Genomic DNA, 22,827 nt, shown 5'->3' with positions numbered 1-22,827 from the left:
CATTCCCTACGATTTTTACATAAACCAGATTATAAGAAGAAAGGAGGAGAGGCCTTCTCTCTCTTTCCTTCTGGCAGCTTGGAGGTACAGGTTCCCTGCTGTTGAGTCTGCGGTGTTGGGGAGCGAGGCCTGGTAAGGCCTTTTCAGCCTTGGGAGACGGAGGTTGCCGGTGATCGCCTGGAGCGACTCTCGGTTGTCCCAAGGAGAGTGGTGGGATATTTTCTTTGCTAACTCTTTAGTTACTAGATCTCGGGCTACTGATTGGGATATATATATATATATATTTTATTTTGGTTTTGTTTCTTTCCCTTCCCCCTTCCCCTTCCCTTGTGAAATTGTATATATTTTAAATTGTATATATTTCAATTGTAACATAAGTGTAAATATATATATCACTTTAGCTGTCTCTCTCGTTTCGGGTTTTCTTAGTTGGTTGTTTTTCTCCCTCTTCTCCCTGAGGTTTGGGGGCGGGGTGGGGGGAACTTCTGGTGGTAAGGTTTGGAGACTTGGCAGGGAGCCAGCTTCAAACCATATCATCTGCATAGGTTTATACAGTATTTAATTTCATGGCCAGTATTAGTCAGGACATAGGAGAGATTTCAGTTCCTTTGTGTTTCATTCACTTTATATATATGATGAAATGTATATTTTACCAGTATATCTTCCCATTTAGACTTTCCATTTCTATACTAATACTAGGACAGAAGCTGAAACAATATTCTGTCTCACGTATTTTAAGTGTTTTCTTTTAGTATTTTTGTTTCAGAGTTAATACCACTTTCCATTTTCCTACACATTTTGAAATGTCATTAAACTCTTTGAGTCATACTATATTATCAAACAATAAAAATGCTTGTGGATTAAAATTGGAAGTGAGTGAGAAAAGTGGTTTAAAAGGTAAATATTGGAAAGCGAAGTAATGAACAGCATAAATACATCACACACACTCTCTACTGTCATCACACATCCCTGGTACTGTCTACTTCAGCAACATTTCTCAAAGGAAAGTGCATTTCTTTCTCGTTAGTAGCTATACAAATTGACCAGAGTAATTTTGTCTATTTTGCTTAAACTACCAGAGTTAAAATGAATAAGGTTTAACTTTTATTAATTAATGTTTAAAAATTTTAAGTCAGCAAGAAAAAAAGTGTTAACATTTTTTGGTCAAGGTGATGTCTGAGTCACTAATGTTGATTTTTAATAAATCCTTGAAAACTTTTTGGCTTGAAGAGACTGGAAACAATAGATATCCTACCTATAGCATGACACCTCGAATCCAGGCAAGATTCAGTGCTCTGTAAATGGAATACTAAGGCAGAATAATGTCCTGTTGGATTTAAGTTTGAAATATTGTAATTTGAGAAGTTTGCAATTGTTTTGCAGAGAGTTCTACTAATCAGACTCCAAAACTGGATATATTTCAGGAATCCCAAAGATATGAAAGACTACTATATAGTGTATTATGATACACTGTAATATATATAGTGAGAATTTTTAAGATACATAAAATTTATCTTGAGTGCAGACAATGACAAAAGATTGTGCTACACTTTGTTTTCTTTCCAGTTAATTGTATTTTTTTAAAATAAATGCTCAGGACATAAGCCAAAACCTCATTATATTGTTTATGAATATGTAGCGAAATGACAGCATGCAAGTTCATTTCATTAGGAACTCAATTCTAGGTTCATTCTCCCTAACAGTAACTCTAATTTGGGCTAGTCAGTAAAGGATATTAATAAATGGTTTGGCATATATGTGTGAACTTTTCCTACAAGGTAAGTATCTGTACTCATTTTTGTCAAGTATAAAGGGCATTTAAAGAGCATAGTTACTATATGTCAAACATATCTGAATAGATTCTGAACAGTGAATTTTATTAAACTAAATTTCTGGTGTTGCTCTGGCCTTGACATTTTCAGGCAATTTAAGTATTACAGTTTGTTAGTATATTAATGTATTTTTGTAAATGGAAGGGAACTCAACTACAAGTGAAGTCTACATTTTAATCTGCTAATCACAAACAAATATCTACTCTCAAAAACAGCAGAATAAAAGCTGCTTACTTTTGAATATGTGTACCAATAGCTCTTATTCCTACGTATCTCAGATGTTATTTTTTTGTATAGACAGCATAGCAGACCAAAGACAAGTAATTTTTTGACCAAAATATTTATAATACAGTTATAATTACGAAACAAAAAATTACTTTAGAGGAATGGATTACATTCAAAATATGTACATATCAATGTAAGAAAAATTATTGGGAGACCAAACATTATTGAGGAGAAGAAAATCGTTATTAAAATATTCACTGTTATAGTGCATGGGAAAATATGCAGATTAATGTTGATTTCCAAATCAAGTGACTAGTCTGCCCTTTGGTGTGCAAAATGGATCATAGATTGACAGTAAATTTTCCCCATACCAGAGATCCATAAAACTATATTGTATCTGACCTTTGTGTTTATTGGTTTCTTTTGGTTTCTTTTTTCTTTCTTTCTTTCTTTTTTTGTTTGTTCATTTTTACAATCCCAAGAATGAGGACTTTTCTTGAAATACATGCATAGTTTGACTGGGACAATTATAACTAACCTTTAGTTAAACCTTGTAAGAGGCTCAGAGAAAAAAGGAGCAGAGCTCTAACAAGCTGATTTATGTAGCCAATATAAAAACATTGTTTAATTGTTCATTTTTGGGGGGGGCAATGTTATAGGTACTATGTAATTTCCAGTTCAGAATCCTGTAACCATTTCTGTCCGTGTTTATATTAAATTTGCAACAGATTCTGCATCCTGTCAATTTGAAAATTGTTTTTCTTACTACTTATAAAAGGCAGGGGAAAAAGAATAACAAGGATCTCTTATAAAAATAAAAATGTGAAACAGTAGGACAACACATTTTCAAAGATTATCTGGTATAAATTGTTATGATAATGGCAGCAAAAGCAGACTGCTGAGTGTAACACTTGGCAGTCCATCACACTTACTTCCTGCCAAAGTAGCTGGCAAAGGAGGAAGAAGAGTGTTCTGTTGTCTGTAATCTGTATCAATAATCTCTGTCAGCCCTTGTAGTATATCAAATAATAATGTTCTCTTAATATCCAAAGCGCAACTTTGAGGACAGTGTTCACATCGAGTTCTTGAATAAGATTTTTGTTTCTTAAATTCCAGGGAGGCTCATTGTAATCCTTTGTGTTTGTTACACACAGAGATCACCTTACCTACGCTGCACTTGAGCTTTGCTGACTTTAAATGCCACCTTAACTGGTTACATAACTTTTCACAATGTTGCAGTATAGTAATATATCTGTTTTAAAGGCTTAACTTCCTGTAGGCTTCTGCTGTTAAAGAAATAAACAGGGAACTGTTAGTGAAATTCTTTGATCTCTCCCATGAGTTGGAAGGCCAGTGCATTTTGTTTACTGTGTATGGCATGGCATGGTATGTTATGCTTCAGAGCGGTTGAACAGTGCAGAGAAAAACAATTTTCCTTGCTTCAGCCATGTTGTACTTGTGTAGGCTAAATCTCTGCTGGGAGGGAGAGAACTCTCCTTTCCCAGTAATTTGTCCGGGTTTTGACCCCATTTAGAGTTGTACCATCCACAACATCCTATAGCACAGTTACACAACTTCGAGTTGTATGAAAAACAAACCCCTGTACCTTGCTTTTGTCTTCACACTGATTTATGTAATTTCTTATCCTTTTGATCCTGTATTGTAAGAAACTGTGAAAACTCTTTATTCGTGTGTGCATTACTCTGTTCTAATTCTCCTTGATGGAGAGTTTTCCTGACTAAAGGTTCCTTGTCTATACAGTCGCTCTGTTCAGAAACCCTCATATGTCTCATCACCCTTATATAACAAAGTTTTTTCATATTGTGATTTTTTTGCATATTGTGAAATGCTGTTCTCAGTATTTTGGGTTTGCTATCCTGAGTAATAGAGGAAACATTGAGCTACTTGCATACACCGAGGAGAATAGATCCTATTACAGATTTGTAGAGAGAATTTCTAAGGGTTCTCCATACTGAGCTCACCATTTATTCACAATTTTTCTTCTTCTGTTTTAACCATTCTCTTAATTTATTGAAGGGCTTCCTTGTTATCCCAGGGTGACCAAGTTACTTTAGAATCTATTAGCCTAGAAGCTTGTTAAAATCCTTTGAAAATCAAAAGCCATGTACCAAGACATCCTTTTTCACATATTCAGTGATCCTCCTGTGAGTTACAATTTCCCTTTTCAGAAAGCTTCTCAACTATTCTCCCATACATTATGTTCGTTTATATATCTGTTGATTCTGTTCTTCAGTGTAATTCTTAGTTTCTTAATGGTTTCTTTTGAATGTAATTGGGACTTACTGATATGTAGTTTGAGGTGTGCCCTTGCATGTCCTGGTCTTACCCCCATTTTCATAAATAATTAAAGCAAAAGACTCTAAAAAAAAAATCACATCTACCGTTCCCATGGTTTGGATGCCATTTTAAGTGATGACCACAGTAATTTTCCATAGGAATCCCAGGCAAATACTGTTTGCTACTGTTAACTTTTTAGTTTTCTTTAAAAATACTTTCCAGGAATAATTCAATTTGAGACAGATTTCTGATGTACCCCTACTAAAAAGGGGTTCTGCCATGGGAACTTCCCAGAGCTACTCTACATTAAATTTTGATTTGGTGAGTTCATTTACATTTCCTGCTAGAGCCATGTCCCTTTGAACATTCCCTTTATACTTAGATGGTCTGTTAACCCTAAAGCCTTTCTGGTAGGCTTACTGCTCCTGTTGGGTTTTAAAAAGCATTTGATACCTGCCATTATGCTTTTAGCAAATTGTTCCTCAAGATCTTTATATTGTTCTTTCTGCAAATATCTAAACCTGACTTCAATGTTAGAAATGGGTCCTTGGTAGTACATAACAATTTACTGTTCTGTGTGTTTTCAGTGCCCCTAAAGTGATTCCCATTTTTAGGCATCTTTGAAACATGATTAATAGCACCAGATATCTTCTGAGCAGGGAAGTAGTAAACTTACAAGTAGATTTTCAAAGCTTCCCTATTTACCATTCCCCGTGACCTGTGCTCCTCCATAAAAAATATCTGATTAAAGTTAGAGAAACCCACTTTCTGCTTGTGTTTCACAGTACCTGTTGTGCTGTCTATGTGTCCATAACTCCCTTTTTAAGTTTATTTATTAGGTTTATTTTTAAGTCAGTACTGCTTATCTTGCTGTGATATCTTTTCACATTTAAATTTTTTTTTGTAGAATTTCTTTATAGAAAAATTGAGGATCAGGAGAGTTTTTCAGGAGTAGATGAAATTATGCTACAAGTCTTTCTGTAGAAACTTATTTATTTTTAAAATGGATCACAATGGCAACAAGCAAAAGAACTGTGTGAATTTTTTCCTTTGTAGATTTCCGGACCTGTCTACAATTTCACTGGCTGTATACAAGTTATAGAAATCAATAATGTGGGACCTTTCAGATTCTCTGATGCTGTGGAAAGAAATAATGTTGATGATTGCAGGTAAACTGCCCTCTATGCCTTTTCAAATTGGAAGAAAACGTTTGTGCTGATTTTTCTTTCTTCCTTACACAGGGTGACCATTTTAGATAATTACAACAATAGTTACAGAGAAAAAGATAGAAAAAACCCTAGAGAGACAGATATTGTACTTTCTTTTATGCTTTTGAAGCATTTTCTTTATGGAAGATGCTTTTTTTGCAGAGTAGTTCAATTAAACTTGACAGCACATTTAGAGTGAGTTGTCACCCACTGAATGCTGAAACATAGTGTAGTAAGAAAGATAATCTGCAAAAAAATACAGGAACAGGAAGTAAAGTGATGTGCTGGCTGTGTTTTACTTATGGTTTCAGGATTTCTATTAATCTTGTAACAAATTTGGATGACCCGCTACATTTACTGTACGAGAGATTGTGAAAAATGCTGGAAAGCATTGTTTTTGAATAAGTTTAAAATCCCCAGTTGATTTCATTTTTACATATTCACATCGCTACTGTTTATGCATTGATTGAAATAAAAGGCTACACAGGGGCAATGGGGTACATTATGATTCTGTTCTGGAATATAAAAGATTTGAACATGGAAGAGTGGAAAGTAAAATAAAACAGAGGTGAATTGCATTTGTAGGTAATTAGACCTTTCAGAATAGAATATAACCCTAGAGAACATTATACAAGCCTTTTTACTTGTGGCTTTTTTTCCTAAAATTTACAGAATTTTTTGATTAATGTTCACAAGCTTGTTTAAACAGCGCCTTAGAAAGCTAGTGGTACTTGGCTAGATCATTAATTAAAGATCCGCAAGATCTGAACTCTGCACCTTTTAAGTTCCATTTTATTTGGAATATGTTCTCTAAGTGCATTTAACAAATGGTTGTGGGTCTAGATCCCGCACAAAATGGAGAACCCTGCCTAAGAAAGAAGTGATGGCTTCACTCTTGTCTTTCTGCACATTTTTTCCTAGTCAGAACTATGGTCTCCTTCAAAATGAGGGCACATACTCTTGTCTGTGAAACTATGCCTCTGTGCAGAACTAAAAATTCAGAAGGTAGAAAGCAAGTGAGGAAGCAACTTCATATCTTTAATTCAGGTATTAACTTAGGTGGACAAAAATCTTGACTTCAAGGGCTATCTATATATTAGAAATATAATAATCATGGGGAAAAAGTCATAAACCAACTCAGGTATCATCTCGAATTACTAGATTAGGAAATTGTTCTCTGTTTTGCATATGCAGTAGAGCTTTGATATCACAAATCTTACGCAAGATGTAGCTCTGTTTTTTAAACTACTAGATAAAAGAGGGATAACTTTAAAATCAGGACTATTACCATCTTTTGTACTTTCTTCCATTCTCCATAATATTTTCTCTGAGCTGACTGTCTACATCTTTGGGCTTTATGACACTATTCTTTTTTTACAGTTTTTCCTATTGAATAGTTTATATAACTATTCCTTTAAGAACCAATATCCTTCAAGAAACAAGTACTAATGAGACCTGCTTTGTCCAATCTGTGTATATAGCAGAGAGAGGGATATAGGTGGGAAAGAGAAAGCTTGTAAGAAAATTGACATGTTCCTTTTTAAATTCGTTTAATATAGAATGCTATATTATCTGTTATAATCTGTAGAATTATATTACAAGATTTATTGCATTTTGTATTGAATATACTTCCCTTCATAGTCAATTAGCACACAAATATGGCTTGTGTGGTATAATATAGACATTAAAGATCACTATATTTGAATCAGAACTTACTAACTACAGTCTAGGACTGTTTCTTGCAAATACTATGCTTATCTTACTGATCACGTGAGTAAAATGGCACAATAATTTGTATAGAAGAACTGTGGAAATAGTCTTGTACATAAAAGGATACTGGAAGCATGTTGGGTCATCTCAATCCTCTATGCTGAGCAACATGTTCCGTTTACCTCCTGGCTTCCACAGAATGCTGCAGATGAGCCTGACAGTGTCCAGCCCCATGCAGTCCACAGAGACCTGACACCATCCTAGTCCAAACCAGAGTTATTCCTCTCTGAAAAGCTAAATTTCAGCAGTTGAAATTTTTGGAATGAGTTTGTTGAAATTCAGAGTAATTTTAACAGAAAATTGAAATTAGTCTGAATTTCCCTTGGTGGGAAGGGAAGTGCATGGGAGTGGATTGTGCAGAAGCCTGGTAAACATTCTCCTTACTCATTCCTGCTCTGTGACACATGAATTTCACAGAATCACAGAATATGCTGAGTTGGAAGGGACTCACAAGGACCATCGAGTCCAACTCCTGCCCTGCACAGGACCATCCCCAAGAGTCACACCATGTGTCTGAGAGTGTCGTCCAAAGACGACTTGAACTCCGTCAGGCTTGGTGCTGTGACCACTTTCCTGGGGAGCCTGTTCCATATCTGTTCACACATGGCAGTTAACATCATTCTTTGCTTTTCACTTTAGGTATAACCCACGTTCATCCCGACATCATCAGTCCTTACATATAAAGTCTCCTTCCCAGAAAGCACCTAGGAAGCTCAGCTCTTGTTCTCTTTTTGCAAGACAGGCTTCTGGGGAAGACAGATTTATTCTGAGAAAGGAGAAAGTGGTTGAAGAAAGTTGTTTAAATAACACCAATACAAATAGCTAGTGAATACTAGAAAGCCTATTGTATTTGCAAAAATCATGTTCTGTAGGTGCAACATTGCTGCGGGTGGAGCTATCTGATGCAGCAGAGAACTCTACAGTGTGGCAGACAAAGCAAACCAATTTCTTCCTGCAAGAACATGCCTGTATATTGCCAGGTAGTGGCACTAATTATTTCTGTTCTTGCTGTGGTAATTTTTCTTTAATTGACCTTCTGCTTATCATCACCTGTTTGTAGACTTCTACTCTTTTTGAATTCCCCTGCTTTTGTGCACTTAGCCATTCTGTAGTGGCACTAATTTACCCTGCTGACTTTTACCCTTCTGGGTGCCCCAGCAGCAGGGGTTATTATTGTGGACATTAATTTCACTGGCATACATATCTAGCTGTCTAGTGTCTAAAATGCCCTGAATATATGAGGGTAAGAATGCTATTTGTTCCTTTAGAATTCTATTTTGTAATGCAAATATCATATGCTACAAAGAAGGGAGAATTATTTTAACTTGGTAGAACTAAATTGGAGGTGTGGGTAACATGGAAATTATATTTTATGTCATTTTGGAAACAGGTGCTAAATTCTGCTTGGAATTCAGGAAGATAATTGATATAGGTAGCACCAGGCAATTGAAAGAGATCAAAGACCAACAGCTTACAATGTCTTTATCATTCTGAAAAATGCAGGATTTCTGTGCATACTCAGAAGAACTGAGGTTTCAGATGTGAGGCTTTAACTCAGCTAATCTGTTAAGGTCATGGCCCAGATCCTTCTGCTATTCACATGCATCACTGTTTAAGCCTGGAGCTCACCCATATGCTATAATACACAGTACCATAAGGAGAGAGAACAGGTAGAAGGGATGCACTGCATTCAGCAATACTCGTCAGAGCTTCCTACCATAGGATGTAATCAAGGTGAAGCAGGAAAGAGCAGAATAATGGTATGGGCAGGAGAATGAGTTAAAAGTTTGACCCTCTGAGAGAAGATTTGCAGTCATAAAAATACTCTGAGCTACACAGGTTCTGCTTTCAGGAAAGGTTGTAATGGAACTGTATCAATTAGTAAAGGTCAGACTCCAATATATAGTTTTCTAAAATTATCCTAGACTATATACTTGAATAAATCTTGTCAAAGTTTATTTTAAGATTCTGTTTAAACTATACCTCTCTCAAAGTTATGAATATATAGGTAATATATAATAGATATTATATAATGACCAACAGTAGTAGTAGAAAGACAATTGGAAATAACAGATCTCTGATGACATTTTTAATAAATGGAATCGCTTTTTTTTATCTTCTTCTGAAGCGAGACACTTGTGATGTGTTAATGCAATATAAAGCATCTTGAAGTGTTTCAGAAAATGTTGCTGGAATAGATTTGCAGGATAAATGACTATCACTTCCGGATAAAGTTCAGATGACAGATATAAATGAAGTTTTGAAGCCCAGTACTAAAAGCTGGTGTTTACTGCAGTTCTCTTCTGTTTTAGTGTCTGGGAGCTATGACTGCTATATATTGCTGTAAGAGCTTACTCTAACAGTTACTGCATTTACTAAATTCAAAGATTCCAAACACACACACACACACACACATATAAAATATATACATGCGCATATATATCTGTACTTATACCTATCCAAGCCATGATTTGTTCACTTAAATGAAAAAACAATTCCCAGCTAGGAAACATAAACACTGCTTTCTGTTTTCCTGAGGGAAATCTTACTGATAGATGCAAATGTACAAGAGTGATTTATACTTTCAGAGAGGAACTAATAAGCTGAGTTCTTCATTACTGCCAACTGGACAGATTTTCTGATTTTTTTAAAGATTTTACTTTGCTGTTAATTTATCTTAAGATGTGTTCTCCAGGCTGAAACTGAGTTTTGTTTCAGCAAAGACGCTAATTGCTATTTGCGTTTAGGAAAGAGGCTCTTGAAAGTGCATTACCCAAGTTCCATTCCATCATGAGGACTGATGAGTTTCCTAATATATGGCAATTTTCTCAGGAACTGTGCAATACATTTTGGAGAGTTTCACATTTTTTCAGTAAGCCCTCAGTTCCACTTTCCCTTCACTTATACACTTTCCAACAAGCTCCAAATCCCCTTCCTTGTGTGTGAGTACTCCACTTTCCATTCTGTAGTTTTCTATGATATTTTACAAACACCCCCAACACATTTGGGAAGTCAGTCTCCTGTGCAATTTCTCAGTATTTTTTCATCTGTTGAACTTCCTGTTTTTCAGAATATTATAAAACATCACAACTCAGAGCACCTGACACCAGGTATCTGAAGGTGTTTAATTTCTGTCTTTGGAATGAACTGCACACTTTAATAAAGAGGAAAGTTCAATCTACTGAAAGTTAATTTTCAGCTAATTGTGAAAGTCCTGCAGTTACCATTCCATACCTAGAAAGGAAAGTTTGTATTGGTGCATACTGTATGTTAGAGTTCATCCTAAGAGTCTGTACAAGATTCAGGTAGGCTTAAAGAGTTTCTTCATATGAATCCACCTGAGCTGAAAATTTTAAAGTCAATCAAACGTACAAACTGGCTCAAAACCAAAAGGGAAATCACAGAGTTCAGAGCTTAAGCTCTTCTGTCTACTTACATCTTAGTCTATGAATAAATACAAGATCCTATAAAAAACATTGAGCTTCTGCTCTATGTGAGAGACTCTAAGTTGTATTCTTACATCTTAACATCTCAATTCTTACGTCTCATAACATTTGCTATGTTTATATTTTCTCATTAACAGTTTGAAGTTACATGCTTAATTCTGAAACAGAAAAGAAAACCCAAAAAAATAATATACAGTGCTCCTCAACATTGTGGAAGAGAATGATTAAATGAAGAATACTGACACTGCTTAGTTTTATTTATTTGATAGGTTTTATGAGTCTTCTGTGGTTAACATGGATACCAGACTAAATGTTTCTGAAATACAGAACTGAAGATAAAGCTTCAGAAATATCATGCGTTTGTATTCACCACACATATGCTTGATATTATGTTAATAACATTTCTGTGCAATTCTAAAGTAGTGATAGCAATAATTTGTTCTTCTTTGTGCCTTTATTTTGTTACTTTTTTTTCTCCCTCATCAATTGCTTTTTCTGGCTGATAACCTTGTCTGTGTGTTTCTAATTACCTCTTACTCATCTTCCAGGGCCTGCATTCCTTTTATATGCTTTCATCTTCTTTACTTGATTTGCTCTTCTTGATTTCCCTCATCTTTTACAATGTCTGTTTGTAATATTTTCTTTTCCTTTCGCTGTCCTGTGCAATTTTCTTTCTGCTCTCTGTCTGTACAGGAGTTCTGACTATTTTGCTGTTACCTTTTCTTCCTCTTCTGGCATTCCTGATCAGTGATAGACTTCAATGTTTAAAAAGAAAAAGAAAAAAAAAAAGAAAGAAGTGATAGATCTAATCTTTCCTACTGATATAAATCCTCAAAGTCACTGTAAAGTGTTGTATAAGCCCTTTAGCTTAATCTTTTGAAGTATTCTGTGAAAATTGTTTCTGATGGATATTAGACAAATCCATGTGTCAAATATATGCAGGTGAGGTAATATATGTTTGTAAATATTACATTTCTCTCCTTGTTTCTGGAAAAGATTGTCTTTCATCAGGATACCACAAAACTGATATTAATCTTCTTTGGGGCAACTCTCTGTTTCTAGATTAGTAATAATATTTGGCGATACTTATCTTTCTCTTACTTATCCCTCTGTAACTTTAGGCATATGCATTATACCAACAGAAAATTGTTTCCTAATTCTGTCAACAGAATTCAGTGGTAGTCACTGTCTGTTAGTACGCTTGTAATGAACAATTGTAATGAGATCACGATTTCTGCTGGAATTACCAGGTACTTGCATGGAAGCTGATAAGACAGGTCTTAAAGGACACCATGCATTTTTTCCTTCCATTTTTATCAAGGAGGTGTTTGCAAATATATATGTCCATGTGTGCATACAATACCTAAGTCTGAGACAGTTTGTTACTGCAAGTAAATAATATCTCAAATATTTTGTAAAACACTCTGACACAGTTGTGCAAAAAGAAAATATTTTTGTAAATAAGACCAGCAGATTTTTTTTTATGAAGTTGTCTTTCCATTACTGTTCATGTATGTGTACTTCATTATTTTATAGTGTTTTGACTTTGTGTACCAAAGAAAAAGTTCCAGTGCTGGAGCAATGCTGTTTTGCACTCCTGTCACACCTTTGGATCTATTTTTTTTCACTTATGTAATATTTAATATCTCCAGTTACTGGTGATTCTTACTCTAGATTACTAAATTTACTAATGGAATTCATAAAGCTTCTTTCACCCCAAATACTTAACCATTGCATATAAACTGATCCCTTCATATGTCACAGAATCACAGCATCACAGAATCACAGAATGGGAATCTTTGGAAGGGACCACAGTGGGTCACATTGAGCAGAACACTCATATTATAGAGCTGAGTTTGTTCACATCCAGCTATATTACATCCAGCTTTGGTGTCCCCAAACAAGAAAGACGTGGACCTACTGGACCGAGTCCAGAGGAGGACCACTAAGTTGATCACTGTGCTGGAAACACCTTCCCTGTGTAGATAGGTTGAGAGAGTTGGGGTTGTTCAGTCTGGAGAAAAGAAGGCTCTGGGGAGACCTTATAAGACCTTCCAGTATCTAAAAGGGGCCTACAAGAAAGCTGGAGAGGGACTTTTTATGAGGGCGTGTAGTGATAAGAAAAGAGGGAATGGTTTTCAACTGAAGGAGGGTAGGTTTAGATTAGATAATAGGAAGAAATTCTTTACTGTAAGGGTGGTATGGCATTGGAGAATGTTGCTCACAGAAGATGTGGATGCCCCATCCCTGGAAGAGTTCAAGGCCATGTTGGATGGGGCTCTGAGCAACCTGTCTAGTGGAAGGTGTCCCTGCCAGTGGCAGGGCAGGGTTGGAACTAGCTGATCTTTAAGATCCCTTTCAACCCAAGTCGTTCTATGGCTCTGATTCTAACTAGGAAGGAGAAATATGTGTTAAAGGTTTCTGTTACAGCAAAAGGGTCTTTATCTTCTATGGCTTCTTTACACTGAGTAGTAGATTCAAAGCCCCACAAACTGTGATTAAAGTCACTGTATCCTTCTGTAGCACATTCTTAAATGGTAATTTGATGGTTGGAGAGGTGTAGGATTTCAGCTGTTTATTTTTAGCTCCAGCAAATGAGAAGGACCCCTTTTTTGCTTTACATCAGAGATCATAGTTCCAGGAACACTACAGATTGCCACAACATTTATGTTGCTCTAGGTTATCAACAGCATTCACTACCTTCTGCCAAGTTGCTTTGACTATTTATACTTCCCTGAAAATTTAGTCATCCAAACAAGAACCATTCTTAAACATGATTAGCTTCTGAAATGTAAAAGTATAAAAAAGTATAAGAAAAGACACCTTAAAGATTTATGAGAGAGACACATTTGCTCATGAATTAAGGTAACTTTTTCATTTTAGATTTCAGTACAAGTTCCTCTAAAATCAAAGTATTATTATCAACATAAAAATAGAAATTATTTGATACAATTTAAAAAAAAATGATTGGGTTGAAAATATACCAACTTTCCTGTAAAACTTGAGCAAATTCGCAAACTAGAAGCTAAATTTAAAGCCATTTTTCAAAGTTCTTAAAACTTCACTAAGTATATTTTTCACAGCATTGTCATAGCCATTGAAATATTCTTTACAAACTTTACCTTAATTCTTAAGAAAAATTATCTTAGTCACACAAGTCATCAAGTGATATGGTTCAGTAACTTCCTGAAATAATCGCTTAGGCTTCTAATCAGACAGGTATGTGAATAATAAAACCCTCTTCTACTTTCAGTTTTGTTCTGTCCATCTAAAACTTGCAGATGGGTGCAGGAATGGTTTGACAAAATTATGCTTTGAGAATATTTCCCTATATATCTAGTCTTACATTTATTATGAACAGTGGTTCAGAAAAGCCAAGTATATCATAGAAGGAATTATCTAAAACCAATTGAATGGTAAAAGAAATTATCTTGCATGCTTTCTTTGTTGAACTACAGTCACACTTAGATTTAGTGCTAGCATTTGCTGCCATTCCAGTTACAGAAATCTAGAAATAGAGAAGAAGTATTTTGTTATATATTCACAAATAATTAAACTTTGGAACAGGTTTCCATGACTTCCATGTTATGTGCAGAAAGTGCCTCGTAATGGAGCTGTAGATGCTCCTATTATTATACTAGACTGTATTGTGAGGAGAGTCATATTAGAGAGAATAGGTAAGAATGAGAGTCATACTGAAAGGAATAATTTGCCTACTGGAAGTTTGAATCAGTATAATACTTTTTGTCATATGAATTTGATATAGAAGTAATACGGAATCTTCAGAGTTGCCTTGAACTGTTAACAGACAGAATATCAAGAGAAAAGTTTGGAAGTTCAGTTTTATTCTATCTAGCAGCTTTCTGCTGGCATCCATTCTGTGTCCTTCACTGTCAGTGAACTGACCACAGGACTGAGTGACTTATAAAATATTTGTAGGTTTGTAAAAATCTCATTTAACAAAGCTAAAATATGAAACAATGAGTGTCACAAAACCTTGTGTGATTTTATAGAAAAAAAAAGGCGCCACAAATAATATTCTACTTTTTGAAAAGTATTTTGCATTTTTTTATAATTAAAAAGATGATTTGATCTTCTCTTTGGCAGAGCACTTTTAATAACAACTGTTCATTTCAGGTCTAAAAATTAGTCAAGAACTGACATTTTGAAAACAGGGGCTTTTTTAAGATGTACCTCATATTTTTAAGATAAAAAAATGTCTTTACAATTATATATATTGTGAACCTATAAATCCAAATCTGATATATTAATATGTAACCAACATAATAAAAGGTATTTAAATTAAAATAGAAATCATCCAAATTTGCTCAAACATTTCAGAAAAAGAAAGCCTAAAAAAAAGGAGATATTAGTAATTTTTTGAAATTATTTTTGTACAAAACTTCATCTTTAAATTACTGGCCAAACCCCAAAGCAAGAGCAATATCCTGAAGAGTTGTTTTTAGCTAAGGTAGACAAGCAACTCAATGCAAGCTTCTGGGGCAAAATGAAAAATTTCTGTGTGCCTGACCAAGAAAGAAGGAAGATTAATTCATTTCTGTGTACACTATTGATTGTGATATTGGTTGTACTGTATTTCATTGCCTATTGGTGTGCAATGGAGCAGTACCTAAAAAATATAAAGATGAAAGGTATAATTAAAAAAAAGCTCAAAGAAATTGGTGATATTTTTATAAAAAGGTATACAGAAAGATACTTTAGTAATTCAGTCTTAGTTTTTTTCTAACATATGACGGAGATGATTATAGTGTATATAAAGGTAGTACATATGTTTAATGAGGAGAAGCACAACAGAGGAGGTTTCTTTAGCTCAGCAGAGACCAGTATGGTAAAACCAATGGCTGAAAGCTGTAAGCAGAAGGTCTAAATTGGTAATAACCCCAAAAAAGCTGTAGTAATAACGATGATTAAAGTTAGTACAAATTACCAATTGAAGTGGTGGCTTCTTCATGTGTTGCTGTGTTAAAATTACACTGCATGTCTTTCTAGAAAGGATTTTTTAGGCAGCTTTAACTTAGTACAGTTGTAAATGCAGATCTGAGATGAACAGAAAAAATGGAACTGTGATGTAGATGCATTTTAAAAAAAGAAAGTAATTATACATAGAAAGGAATTAAAGAATAAATAAGCAGTTCTGAATGCAAAACACATGATGCAGGTATGATTGCATATCTACCATCTGTTGCTGAGTCATAAATTGTCTTATTATCAGGAAATCTCTGCATCTTAGATGCCATCAATCTTAGGTCCTGTAATAGAAATTATTAAACAAATTGATATAATATGTAACCATTTTTTAAAAAATATAATTATTTCTTATTTTAATACATTCTTGCTTAAATGACTGTGAATCAGATAGAATGTGTATTGGTTGATAAATATATAAGGAAGTTATTATCTACAATGAATAAATGGGCTTCTCTGGAGAGCTGCTAAGCAAAATTTTATTTTCCACAGAGGATAGAGATTGTTTGTTTAAGGCTATAATATTAAGTAATGCAACACTAGAAAGATATATCATCCTTCAAAGGACCTTGGTTATAAAGTTAAGAAAACAGTCATATCCCTACAACAGATTACAGCATAAAAACAAATATATTAACCTGTAAAAGACACATTAATTTCCGTCCAAAATTCATATAAATATTTACAATTACCTAATTTCTCAAAACCTATATTTATTATAAATAGTTTATGTGGGTTTTTTTTCTGAATCTGTAACCTGCAGGACTGTTTAATCTTATCCTGTCTGACTCTTGATCTGCGGTACTGTAGATAAACAGTGCATCACTGCCCCCTGCAGCCTTGAAACACTAGCGTAACAGTTGAAAAAAACCCTGCTATTGATCTTTGTTGAAGTAACTATTCAGAAAAGGAACAACTTTAAATCTTCTTGTATCTTTTCCTTTTTTGTCCTTCCTTCTTTAAAAACAAAATCACAGTTCTTGATATATTTGTGAGAATAAAAAATCTTTTTTTTTCTTCAAAAATTCTGGCATATGAAAAACAGAAACCAGAGCAGAAGCAATTCAAAATATAAGTGTAAACTTTAAAATAAATAGTTAGAAAATGAAAGAAAGTCTGACTCTCAGAAGATCAATTTCTGCAATGTGCAGAATGTTCGGAGTATGCAAAAATACTGCTTCATCTGTGCAAAACTGCAGTAGGTACTCATATATATTTTCAACAATCTACTCAAAATCACACATGTAATATAAAAATAAGTTTGGGGTTTGTTTTGTCTCATTCAATTCCTACTCACATCTTTCCAAAGTCCTTGGTAAATTTCTAGAGGCAATCTAAGTTATAGTTTTATGTATTTCTTTTGGATCTCCAAAGTTTCAATGAAACAATGGTTAGCAATAGTAGAAATGTAAAGTAATTTGTCTGTGTATGGGGAAAAGGAAGGTTTTCAGATCACAAAACCATGAGCTATTAAATTTGTCAGCCATGCCAAAAAGAGGACGTGAACATAAATGAACTAAATTTCAAAAAACTATCTCTATGCTGTGCATGAACTTGTTGAGATATATGTGCTCCAGACCAGCATTCTGAAGCCAGATTTTCTGGCTCTCTCTCTCTACCATGCTAAAATTAAGAAATAGATAGGATAAGATGCTGCACTACTAGTACCCATGCAACGTCCTAGTTGACATAAAAGTGTGACTTGGCATATCTTAACTGTCAAAAAAAAATTCCTTTTTTAAATATCAAGATGTAATATGAAATATTTGCATCTGTAAGTATCAAGGCTGGAGGACAAATGACATTAGTAAATTTTAAATCCATTAATTTCTTAGAACTAACTGTCTAACAAAGTTCACTGATGTTCTAAAATTGAGTAAGGATTGGATTAGGAATTTAAAAGAGATAGCACATCAGGTCATAAGTACTGAATTTCTTAATTACTTTGTTGCTAATGGTTCTTGTTGCTGCTATCAATGCCATTGTTACAGTATTTTTTCCCTCTCAAGTGAGAGTCTTCATTACAAAAACACATTTGGGCCATAATTCAAATAGTTTTCCAATTGCATGAAAGATAAATATTCCTTACTCCAGCATCTAACAATCTTCCTCTAGGAAAATCCAATTAGTAAGATACCATAACATTGTTTAGTGTACCCTTACAGTCATTACAAGAAGGAAAATTCACCTCTCAGCATTGTATTTTACGTTGGGACACTCTAAAATATGATATTGCTGTAGGAAAAAAAATTATTAAATTGTAAACAATAGGAGGCAGCAGATAACAGGGCACACACACAGATACCCAAAATTGAACTTTTTAATTCTCAAGCAGAAGACTCTTACTTGATAGTTGCAATCAATATGAGTGGTTGTAAATTTTGGTAATGTCTGGACCAAACAACAGTAGCACATCCTGAAGCTTCCAGTTAATAAAAAGACATGAGATAAATGCACCATTTAGGAGGCTGATCTCACACTGTGTTTCTGCACAGAGAGACTCTCCGTGGTTGGAGGCCATCTGCAGCACAGCAGCCATGAAATGATAGAGTTTTCAATTCTTGGTGAATTAAGGAAGGGGGTCAAGAAAACCTCTACCTTGAACTTACAGAAGGCAGACTTTGGCCTATTCAGGACACTGGTTCAGAGTGTCCCTTGGGAAACAGTCCTTATAACACAAAGGTCCAGGAAGGTTGGATATACTTTAAGAAGGGAATCTTAAAGCTACAAAAGGAGGCTGTCCCTGTGTGCCAAAAGATGAGATGGCAAGAAAGATCTGCCTGGTTGAACAGGGTGCTTTTGCATGACCTCAGGGGAAAAAAGAGCATTTAAGACCTTTGGAAGAAGATGCAGGCAACTTGAGAAGAGTCCAAGGATATTGTTAGGTCATGTAGAGTGAAAATTAGAGAGACAAAAGTTCAGTTAGAACTCAATCTGGCCACTGCTGTGAAAGATAATAAAAAGTGTTTTTATAGATACATTAAAAGCAAAAGGAAGGTCAAGGAAAATCTCCATCCTTTACTGGATGCAGAGGAGAACATCGTCATTAAAAATAAGGAAAAGGCTGAAGTACTTAATGACTTCTTTACCTCAGTCTTTAACAGAAAGACCAGTTATCTCCAGGGCAACTGTACCCCTGAGCTGACAGACAGGGACAGAGAGCAGAATACAATGTAATCCAGAGGAAGTAATCCAGTAGAATGTAATTTTCAGGAGGAAGTAATTAGTGACCTGTTGTGCCCTTAAATACTCACAAGTTTATGGGGCAAGATGGACAACCAGGGAATCAGGCCCAGTCAGCAGGGTTTAGGAAAGACACATCCTGCTTGACCAACCTGGTCTCCTTTTATGCCGAGGTGATCTGCCTAGTAGATGAGGGAAAGGCTGTGGATGTAGTCTACCTGGAGTTCAGTTGAGTATTGGAGCCAGTCCTGTTCACTATCTTTTTTGATGATCTGGATGAGGGGATTGAGTGCACCCTAAGTCAGTTTGCAGACAACTGAGTGAGTGTTGATCTGCTGGAGTTGAGTGAGAGTGTTGATCTACTGGAGGCTAGGAAGGCTCTGCAGAGGAATCTGGACAGGCTGGATCAATGGGCTGAGGCCAAGGGCATGAGGTTCAATAAGGCCAAGTGGACTTGGGTCATAACAACCCTAGACAGTGCTACAGGACTGGGGAAGAGTAGCTGGAAAGCTGACCAGTGGAAAAGGACCTGGGGGTGCTAGTCAACAGCAGCTGAACATGAGCCAGCAGTGTGTTCAGGTGACCAAGAAGGCCAATGGAATCCTCACCTGTATCAGAAACTGTGGCCAGCAAGACCAGGGAAGGGATTATCCCTCTGTACTTGTCACCAGTGTTCAGTTCTGGGCCCCTCACTGCAAGAAAGACATTGAGGTGCTAGAGCAAGTCCAGAGAAGGGCAACAGAGCTGGTGAAGGGTCTGGAGAGTACATCATATGAGGAGCAGATGAGGGAGCTGGGGTCATTTAGTCTGGAGAAAAGGAAGCTCAAGGGGGACCTTTTCACTGTCTGCAATTATCTGAAAGGAGGTTGTAGCTAGCTGGCAGTTAGCCTCTTCTCCCAGGGAGCTAGCCACAGGACAAGAGGAAATGGCCTCAGGCTTTGTCTGGGGAGGTTCTGGTTGGACATAAGGAATAATTTCTTCACTGAAAGGGTGGTTAAGTGGTGGAATGGGCTACTCAAGAAAGGGGAAGTCACCATCTCTGGAAGTGTTTGAGAAACACTGGATGTGGCACTTAGTGCTATTGTTCAGTTGACATGGTGCTATTCAGTCAAAAGTTGGAGCCAATGATCTTGGAGGTCTTTCCCAACAATAATTATTCTGTGACTGTGATTCCATGATTCTACTTTCATTGGGAAAAATGGGTACTGGGTGTTCTGGAGAGAAAAGTGACTGCTGAAAAATAAGAGTCTGAAAAGAAGATATGGTCTTGGACAAAAGAAGGGGGCTGAGAAAGAAGGAGGTAAACATCCTGGCTGGAAGAAAGATCCTAGAAGTGGGGAAGGTACTGGTAATAAGAGAGAGGTGCATGGAGATGAATACCAGGAGACATACAGGGATCGTGGCTGGTAACAGTCAAGACCAATTCCTACAAACAGCAGCTCGGTGTGAACCAACATGACTTTCCACTCAAGCTTCCCAGACCAGCAGCAATCTCCCTACTAGGAAGGAAAATAGAAATCTAAGGAACATAATAGGGCATGGGTGGAGTGAGGACATGTGGGAGTGCATGAGATAAACAAGTAGGGTGAAAGCTCTAATCTCCTCTGTTCTTAAGTAAAACCCTGACTATGGGTTTCTTGCTTACTCTCTCATCAGTGTCACACACTTTATTGACTATAAAATAATTTTTTCCTCCTCAAAAATATTTACATGAGACCTATTATTTTAGTTTCTTATTTTTTACCTTGTGAAATTCTATTTAGGATGTTTTCAGTAGTGCATTTTTTATTCTATAAGTTAATTATCATAGGGATTTTTTGACCTGTCATATTTACAATGTTCTTTCTTATGCTCTCAATGAGAATGAAGTAGTATTTTAATTAAATGCCAAATTACTGATGAATAAATGATGTTTGTGTTTATGCATGCCAGCCATTCTCCAGTATTAAGATATAATTAGAAATTAAGTCTGGGAGAAAGACTAGATGATACATAACAGTACTATGTATTTTTAACTCTTTCTGCACCAATAATTTCTATATGACTGTCTCACCCTGCTTGCAGGACAGCTTTTATGGTAATTTCTATAGATACAGAATGCCTTCCGATGTTCCCATTTCTCTCCAGTAGCACAGTCTTTGAATAGCAATAAACTTTCTATCCAGCAATCTTCATTAATAATTAGAAAATATCATGGTTTAACCCCAGCTGGCAACTAACACCCATTTCAGCTGCTTGCTCAGTCCTCCTTGTGGAATGGGGGAGAGAATCAGAAGGGTATAAGTGAGAAAAAACACAGCCCCATAGTTGCAGAAGTGGAGATTGGTGGGCATCTTAGCCACAGAGACCACAGAGTTTAAAATCTCTACTGACAGCAGGAATTCAGAGATGCTGCTTGCCGCTCTGGGGAAAAAATTCATGTGGACAAAGCTCAGCTGGAGTTGCTAGAAGTGTGGGGGACAATAAAAAGAGTTTCTTCAATGGCAAAAGGCAGTATAGAAATATCATTGGCCCAATACAGGATTAGGATGGTCACCTCACAAAAAGCGACAGAGACAAGGCAGAGGTGTTTAACACATTCTTTGCCTCTGTCTTCAACAGAGATGATGGACCAAGGGGTCTCAGTGCCCTGAGCTGAAGGACCATGACTGGGAGAATGATCAAGTCCCAGTCAATCCTGACTTTGTTCAGGATTTGCTGCTCCAGCTGGATCCTTAAAAATCTTCTATGGGACCTGATGGGGTTCATCCAAGAATCCTCAAAGAGCTGGTTGATGTCACCACAAAACCTCTCGATGATTTTTGAGTCATCTTGGGAATTCAGAGAGGTCCCAGTTGACTGGAAGCTGGAGAATATTGTCTTGATTTTCAAGAAGGGCAAGAAGGAGGACCCCAGAAACTATAGACCTGGCAGTCTCACTTCTGTGCCTGGTAAAGTTGTGGAGAAGATTATTCTAGGAAGTACTGAGAAACATCTGAAAGACAACTCAGTCATTGGTCACAGCCAGCATGGTTTCATGAGAGGAAAGTCCTGCTTATCAAACCTGATTTCCTTTGATGACAAGGTAACCCACCTAGCTGATCAAGGGGAGCCAGTTGATGCAATCTTCTTGGATTTCCATAAAGCTCTCCATACTGTCTCTCACAGAATCCTTCCAGACAAAGCAGATAAACACCTCATGTGGTGGGTGAGCAATTGGCCCACGGGTAGAGCACAGAAGGTAACAGTGAATGGGGTAACATCAGACTGGTGACCTGTCACTACTGGGGTTCCACAGGGCTCCATCTTAGGCCCTGTGCTCTTCGACATCTTGATAAATGACTTAGACACAGGATTGGAAGGGATACTAAGTGAGTTTGTAGATGACGCCAAACTGGGAGGAGATGTTGACCCCCTTGAAGGCAGGGAGGCCCTTCAGAGAGACCTCAACAAATTAGAGCAGTGGGCAATCACCAACCATATGAAATTCAACAAGGGAAAGTGCCAGATTCTACACCTGGGATGGAGCAACGTTGGATGTACGTACAGACTGGCGAATGAGATTCTGGAAAGCAGTGCCATGGAAAGATAGACAACAGGTTGGCAAAGGCATACAGTGCTTTTGGAAAACTCCACAAAAGAGTATGGCGTAATAAACACTTGAAGAAAAGCACCAAGATCAGTGTTTACAGAACCATAGTGCTGTCTACTCTCCTGTATGGTTCCGAATCATGGGTCATCTACCACCACCACCTGCGTCTCCTAGAACGCTTCCATCAACACTGCCTCTGTACAATCCTAAACATCCACTGGTCAGATTATGTGACCAATACATCTGTTCTCAGCAACATGGCCTCAATACTTGTGACTGCTGCTTGCTCAAGAACAGATGTATTGGTC

At 36.4% G+C, this 22,827-nt stretch overlaps 1 protein-coding gene across 1 annotated transcript in view; it reads left to right on the top strand.

Annotated features, from left to right (window-relative positions):
- The window catches only part of EYS (eyes shut homolog), an 853,574-nt gene that overhangs the window by 612,430 nt on the left and 218,317 nt on the right, over nucleotides 1-22,827 (top strand). The window contains exon 37 of the mRNA XM_027644956.1: nucleotides 5,412-5,524. Within this exon, the coding sequence (XP_027500757.1) occupies nucleotides 5,412-5,524 (113 nt within the window). The remainder of the gene's footprint in view (nucleotides 1-5,411; nucleotides 5,525-22,827) is intronic.

Source organism: Corapipo altera, unplaced genomic scaffold (assembly GCF_003945725.1).
Source record: "Corapipo altera isolate COAL_440 unplaced genomic scaffold, ASM394572v1 2, whole genome shotgun sequence".
NCBI lineage: Eukaryota > Metazoa > Chordata > Aves > Passeriformes > Pipridae > Corapipo > Corapipo altera.
This window is presented reverse-complemented; position numbering and strand designations above follow the sequence as displayed.